At 33.8% G+C, this 7,812-nt stretch overlaps 1 protein-coding gene across 7 annotated transcripts in view; it reads right to left on the bottom strand.

The window, feature by feature from the left end:
• Positions 1-7,812, bottom strand: part of LOC105003354 (transmembrane protein 56-like) — a 120,181-nt gene that overhangs the window by 38,003 nt on the left and 74,366 nt on the right. For all 7 annotated transcript variants that reach the window (XM_010860496.1, XM_010860495.1, XM_010860493.1 and 4 more), the window contains 3 exons: positions 4,910-4,999; positions 2,934-2,992; positions 686-780 (listed from right to left, as the gene is read on the bottom strand). In XM_010860496.1, coding sequence (XP_010858798.1) covers positions 686-780; positions 2,934-2,992; positions 4,910-4,999 — 244 coding nt within the window. The remainder of the gene's footprint in view (positions 1-685; positions 781-2,933; positions 2,993-4,909; positions 5,000-7,812) is intronic.

The raw sequence follows: 7,812 nt of genomic DNA, 5'->3' as shown, positions 1-7,812 counted from the left end.
CCCTGGTTCGATCTGCTGGAGAAGGGATAGGCTACCCACTCCAGTATTCTTGGGCTTCCCTTGTGGCTCAGCTGATAAAGAATCTACCTGCAATGCAGGAGACCTGGGCTCAATCTCTGGGAAGATCCAGAGGGGTTGGGAAGATCCCCTGGAGAAGGGAAAGGCTACACATTCCAGTATTCTGCCCTGGAGAATTCCATGGACTATTTAGTCCATGGGGTCACAAAGAGTTGGACATGACTGAGCGACTTTCACTTCACTTCACTTCATGCATTTACATGGAATTATACATGAGATTAAATAGAAAAGAAATATTTTAGCTGGTTATATAGGAATCTATATGTAGCTCTGGCTGTTAAAACATAAACGCATCTAGAAAGACAGACAAACATCAAGACAAACATTAAGAGCCATATGATCCTAAAGGTTTTCAGTGAACATTCAAGAAATTGGGATCATTTGCCTTTTTCAAAGTTTAAGAATCCAAAGATATACACACTAATACAAATACACAAGTAAAGGTATTATTTTTGTTGATATACAAGATAACATCACAAGATGATCCCTGAATGCATTTGGAGTTGACCTTTATAAATTAAGAATTGTATGTTTAGATTTATGGTCACCCTTGAGTCATTACTCCGTGTTGTCTGTTTGTCAGACTGCTGGAAATCCTAGCACTCACCAGTACAAAGTGGTATGCATACAGCGCTGTACAATGGTGAATTACAAAATACTTATCACCAATCACTTTCCAATACCAAATGAGAATCAACAAATCTGTAAGAAGGAAAAGTAAGATATTACATAGGAAGAAAGCTTCATCATTTTTCAAATGTATTTAACTCTTTCTCCTGACAGCTCACCACAGTCCATTCTGAGCCCTCAGCACTTGCCTCATACATCAGGAGATCAACTACCCTTTTACCACAAAGCCTGTGCCTCCAGGGGCTATCTCCCTCACACTACTGCGACTCCTCTAGGATAAGCACCAAGTGGGGCGTCCATCACAGTGCCTGGCATATAGTTATATAATGTATTTGTTGAAAGTATAAATGAATAACTTGTTTCCAGGGTTAAACAAAACAAAAATATTATTGAATAAAAATAACTGTAAAATAAGCTTAAATTACTGATTTTTATCAGTATACAACTCAGAGATTAAGATGGTCCCAGAAGGTATAAAATGACCAACTCATTTATAACACAAATTCAGCAAAAAAATTTAAAAATTAACAAAGAATGTGATTAAATATTAATTCAGAATAGAAAAAAAAAGGACAAATACCTATAGCTATTAAAAAGAGATCTTTAAAAAGAGCTCAAGGCATTGATTTTCTTTAAATTCTAAATCAGCACTGTGATTCAGAAAATTGTTTCCTTTAACAAAACAGAAATTTCTCAAAATTTGAACACAACTATTTTCTTTACCAAATGGTTAAACATGAAATTTAGACATGGAAACAAATGGCTATCATGGATGGAAACCAGGTTTTAAGGGTTTGGAGCTTATAGCATGGAGAGCTTCTTTTCTAAAAATAAAAATTACCAGCACAAAACTAGGTGTGACTATATACATAAGATAAAAGAAATTATCAAATTATAAATTTCCAGGAGAGAAAAAAAGTACCTTAAATGTGGAAACCAAGAAAATTGAAAAGTGTTAGTAATTTACTGCCCTTTATACGTCTCTAAATGCATTTTCCCTATATTTCAGCTGTATACTCTTTGATCACCAATTTATATTAAGATAATGACTTTATAATATTTTCTATAGAGAGAATAAAATAATTCACTTTCATCCAGCTTGGTATAAAAATTTTGTTTCAGTTCATAATCCTTATTTTTAAGTGTTTTGAATTATTACCTTATTTGAATAAACCTTTTTCAAGTTCCTTTTGTGTAAGATTTCCTGGGTAACTACTCTCTGAATTGACAACAGTCATTAACCAGTGTATGAAGCATATTATAAATTTTGTGTTAACCTTGTTAGTGACAGAATTTTGTGCCAAATGGGCAAACATTTTCCCAGTGTGTCCACATGATTCACTCTTCTTTTAATTGGCCCATCAAATAATCCAATAGCTTATTCATTATTTCTACCCCAAATATATCTTTTCCTTTTAATAAATTACTGTTTGGGTTTAATCTAATTTTTTGGTTACAGTTCACTTCTTGATGGCAAACATTTTCTAAGACCATCACTCATCTTTATCACTTTTGATTCATATCCTATTATTTTTATTTCAATTTTATTTCAGCTGTTTATTGAGTTCAAAAATTACAAAACAGTGTTTCCTACCTAAATGTCCAAGTCAGGGATCTGTTATTTCTCTCTAGTTTTATTGAGGCAGTCCAAAATGTCTTTTCAAAAAGCAGTTTAAATGGCATATTCTCAATCTAACTTCCCCTCTGTCTCATTTGTAAAAGACTACTCCAATCTCATCCAACATGAGATGGAATATGACAGACGGAAATGTGAAGTAGAAAGACTCCATGATCTTAACTGATTACAACTAAAATAGTTTACTTTTGCAGATTTTACCAAAACAACACAAAACCATGACCATGGAAGCACATCTCAAGTGCCTGTGAGATGAGGACTCTCAGGCTTAGATTTCATTAGCTTCATGGTCATTGCACCTGAGCAACTTTAGTCCAAACAGGGACAATCACTAGTCTAAAAAAAAAAAAAAAAAATACTCCAGGTTTAACTGAAGCCTCACTCTACAGCTCTAATCTTTGAGAACTACAGAGCCACCATGAAAAATGTTTCATATCCTATCATCAGAACAGACATTTTTTTCCCTCAGTATGGGTCCTAAAAGCTACTTCTCAAATAACCAAACCTAAAGCATTGACTCTGTATTCTTTGCATAATTCCATAAGCAGTTTAAAAAGAAATGGACAGATATGAACAACATATCACATACCAGAAACGAGATAGCCTGAAGCAATAGCAACATTCACTTTCCCAAGAGATGTATCACCCCTATAAATATTAAAAAAAAAAAGGTTTCTTTTTTTAGCACATGGTTATAGATGACAGCTACTAATTTTTCTATTGAGATTTAAATATAAATGCTTTCTATAGGTAGCAAATAGTAACCTATCATTTGCACAAGGTATTAATGTTAGCTATGATAATACTTCTAATTGCAATGATCATAATTTCTTATACTTATTAGCCAAAAGTTTTATGAAAATAAACAACATTTTATAAGTATGTTCTTGTATGATTTGTTTTTGAAAGGACTAAAATGCAGTTCCAGATGCTGGTTGTTGTTTTGATTCCTATTTTGAATCAGAGGCTTAACAGGCTCAAGAAATAATCTAGCCTGCCCTGATATACAGACAATATATTGCATACTATTAGCATTCTCACTTTTCTGAGGACTGGAGAGATTTCCCTATTAGCACATATTAGAAAGGCTTCTCAGGTGGTGCTAGTGTAAAGAATCCACCTGCCAATGCAGGATTCGTGGGTTCGATCCCTGGATTGGGAAGATCCCTTGGAGGAGGAAATGGCAACCCACTCCAATATTCTTGCCTGAAAAAATTTCACAAACAGAGGAGCTTGGCAGGCTATAGTCCATGGAGTCACAAAGAGTCAGACATGACTGAGCAACTGGGCATGCATACATTAGAAAATGGTCAGAACAGGACAATTTAATCCTGTTATTTCAACCCTTTTGCCCTAACCTTGGTTCCAAGGGACAAATACAAATTATCAGTCCTTTATCTGACTTATAAGATGAATTACTGGTAAAATGAACATTAAGTAAAACTGATAACAGCTAAACTACAAATGGAAATATTTAGTAGAAGTTATGTCTTCTTTACAAATTTTCATTTGTAAATATGATCCAGGAAAATTAGACCTGGAATAAACTACAGTACCAATAAAATGCTAAAATATCAAAACGTATAATAGGTAAAAATTTGTTCAGGACAAATTGGTCAATGAATCAAATCTGTGTTATAAAATTTACTTCGCAAAAGAACTGGTTCTATTGACAATCGTGTTGGTAAAATATGGGAAAAAAGTAGCAATTGTTTAGATAGACTGCATTAAAACCTGGTCAAAGAATTAAATTCACTAAATTAATTCACTTTGAAAAAGATCTTCTCAATGAAAATTTACCAAAACTGGTGTAATTCTGATTAGCATAACTTCATATTTGTGAATAAAAAACAACATCATTTCAGTCAAATAGAAACAATCAAAAGACCTGGTTAAATCACCCCACATCCCTCAGAGGCCATGACTATCACATCTTTGTCCAGTGCCCTCTCAAAACACAGTCTCTCAAACTAAGCTGAACTAAAGCTTCTCATATAGTGCCAGGAATTACAGTTTGTAAAATTTCTGCCACTGGAAAGATATTTAAATTCTCCAAAAAGAACACTTTACAAATAATCCTATTATGGCTGAACACAGTTACTATTCTTGCTTTAAATTATTTCATGCGGTATTAAACTCCTTTCACAAGGACATCTATAATTCTCATTTTTCTATCTTTGAAATTGAAGGATGGGTCAAACATAAATTTGAAGACAAAGTGCTGTTTATCCAAGTTGACTATTCTATCTCAATAACAACTCATTTTTGCTCAAAACAGTGGTTATAATAACTTGATTTCACTCATACAGTATACATGTTTACATAATTATCATATTCTGTTTTGGATGGCAATTGCAACACTAATGCAAAATGGCCCTCATTATTTGTATTCAAATCTAAAATAAATCATTCTAATGCACCTTGCTGAAACAAGTCTGAACACAAGCATTTAAATAAACCATACACCATCAATATGCTTTCTGTTTTACAGTAAAGAGATGTTCTTATTAATAATTAATATCAAAACATAAATCAAACTGACGATATTAGAAAGAAACAGCTTACCAAAGTGGATCAGCAATACCAGCCTCGTCAAACAAGAAAATGTACAAGCCAACAAGCCCAACCACCAAAGAATGACACGTAGATACCACCCTGAAATGAGATGAAATACACACAAAGATTTTAGATTCTGTGCAATGAATTTTAACTAATTCTGGCAAGACATTTAACACTCTGAAGAAGTTAAATCTGGAAGCATTTAAATATAGGATTGCAGTACATCAGAGAGTATAATACAAAATGGCTATTTAGAAATCCAAGGGCCATAACTTTACTTTAGAATCGATAACAAGAAGGATGCCTAGGTCTACAATTTCCTTCTAGACTATTGATGAACCACTTATTGGTTAAAGGGTCTAAAGGGGAAGAATAGCTAATGATACAGTTGACAGTCTTGTGCAAAGAGGTGGCAATTGGTAAGCACACCATCCTGCACCCTGCTTCATCCCCAGCACCATCACTGAGAGAGTAGTTTCCTGCTCCAATCAGTCCTGAAGGACTTTCAAATCTACTAGCCTTAATGAACTCTACAACCATGGGTCAGAATTGGAATGGATTATGAAGTGAAAATGTACTCCCTTGGAGATTCCCTTGGAGTTTTAATATACACATTATTGTACTTGATTCTTTTAAGCAATCTGTGAGATAGCTACAGCAGCTATTGATTATTAGTGTCTCTTTATCACTGTTATGAAAGTGGAGGGCTATGAATTCATTCAGAAGAATCTTTTTAAAAGAAATGCCCAAATGAAAACAAAATGTTCACAGGATCCAGATCAAATTTTCTTTATAGAAGGAATAGCATTTAGCTGAAAAACATCAATTTCTTTGAACGTATCTTGTTAAACATTTAATGACTTAACCAAGCTCTAAGATACCCTACTTACAGAACTGTATACAGGACACTATATACTTACTTACAAAACAAAAACATTTATGAGTAGTAAAGTTTCTCTTCTCTTCATTAGAATAAAAGATGAGAGGAATAGTAAAGTTTTTAGAAATTAATTGCAGTGGTAAAGAATCCACCTGTCAATGCAGAAGACAGAAGAGATGTGGTTGGATCCCTGGGTAGGGAAGATCCCCAGGAGTAGGAAACAGTGATCCACCCCAGTATTTTTGCCTGGAAAAGCCCATTGACAGAGGAGTCTGGTGGGCTACAGTCCATGGGGTCATAAGGAGCTGGATGACTGAGTGCAGCACAGGTGTCAGGAGTAGAAATTAATGGTGTGCAATGAATCTCTCTACAGTATGACCCCAAATCTTTCAAAGTGAAATATATCAACCAATATAAAAGTTGATATGAAAAAATTTCACTGCAATTTGAAAAATCAATATAGTTGATCTAATAAATGATGTGATCCTTAGCAAGAATATCAAATTAATCAAATCATATTTTAAATGCTTGAAGAGTCTCACTAAGTTAAAGGTATTGAGTCCTCTGTAATACCAAAATATCATTTTGAAATGTGATAATTAACCCAATTAACCTGGTTTACAAGTCTGGAATCTTCACATCAAGTATTTGTATTCCACTTGAACATAGCAAGATAAAAATGTAAGTTCCTTGATGTCAAGTAAGGCACTCCATCTAAATAATCATACAACCAGTTTTCTGTTGACATTCAAAAATTCTACTAAAGGAAAAAGCATAACTTCTTACTAACCCATGGTAGTGCCTGGTAACCGTATCAAAAAGTTCCCTTTTGAAAAAAAATCTAAATTTTTGTTCCTGATACTCAGGCCTTAGATTCTCTTCTCTGTTGAGATGTTTCATGGTAAAAGGGAAGAATTGCAAGCCCTCAACTGATGGAAATGACATATAATTCATGAGAGAAAAGTTACATGGTACTTGGATCAAATAGCTCCCACTACAATGAACAGAAGAAACAAACACCCTATGCTTATATGCTATTCTGTATTAAAAGCCTATACCTTATGAAACTTCTATTAGTAAGAATTTCATATTTCATTCTTTAAAACCAGATTCCTGGCAAAGCAGAATGTAGATTCCTCAAGGTCTTAAAAAAAAAAAAACCAAGATGCTACCCAAAATAAAATACTTAAATTTTTTCAAAGAAATTTAAAAAGAAATGTTTGTGGGTTTTTTCTTTAAGGAAATAATGACCATTTTAGAATAGCAATTTAAAGTTACTGATGTAATCACTCACAAGTAGTATGAGTATAACCAATAGAAATGATATAGCTCCATCAGACAGAAGAGTTATATTTTAAAGACGAAGATTTAAAAGTTAGGAATATTTCAGCATAACAGGACTTTCCATGTCATAGGAAAGCAAGCGGAAATAATGAATTCATTTAATTATAAAATATAAATAATATCAATAAGTATGCATCTTTGTAGAAAAAGCAACAATTATGTATAAGATTTTCTGGCTTATAATTAATTAAACTGTTATCTCTCAGGTGTGAATTTTATGGAGAGTTTTTCTGCCTACAGATTGTACCCTGCCAGGCTCCTCTGTCCATGGGATTATCCAGGGAAGAATACTAGAGTGTGTTACCATGCCCTCCTCCAGGGGATCTTCTCAACCCAGGGATTGAACCCATGTGCCTTATGTCTCCTGCATTGACAGGCAGGTTCTTTACCACTAGCGCCACCTGTGAAGTCTTTCAAGATATATATATATATATATATATACACACACATATATATATATACATGTATATATATACACATACTCAGAAAGCAAGCAACTGTTTTTCTTTCTTTGCATTCTCCACCTTACAGCTTGAGTCCCATGTAAATTAAGGTGGAGTGGGAAACAGGAGTAAATGTGAAGAAAGAATACCATTTGAATAGCATAATGCATCTTAGATAATTCCAGATTTTTTTTTCAAATAGGAACTCAGTTTCCCAAACAGTGATTCCATGTCTCATAGAA

The sequence above is a fragment of the Bison bison genome, unplaced genomic scaffold (assembly GCF_000754665.1).
Source record: "Bison bison bison isolate TAMUID 2011002044 unplaced genomic scaffold, Bison_UMD1.0 scf7180017864466, whole genome shotgun sequence".
Classification (NCBI taxonomy): domain Eukaryota; kingdom Metazoa; phylum Chordata; class Mammalia; order Artiodactyla; family Bovidae; genus Bison; species Bison bison.
This window is presented reverse-complemented; position numbering and strand designations above follow the sequence as displayed.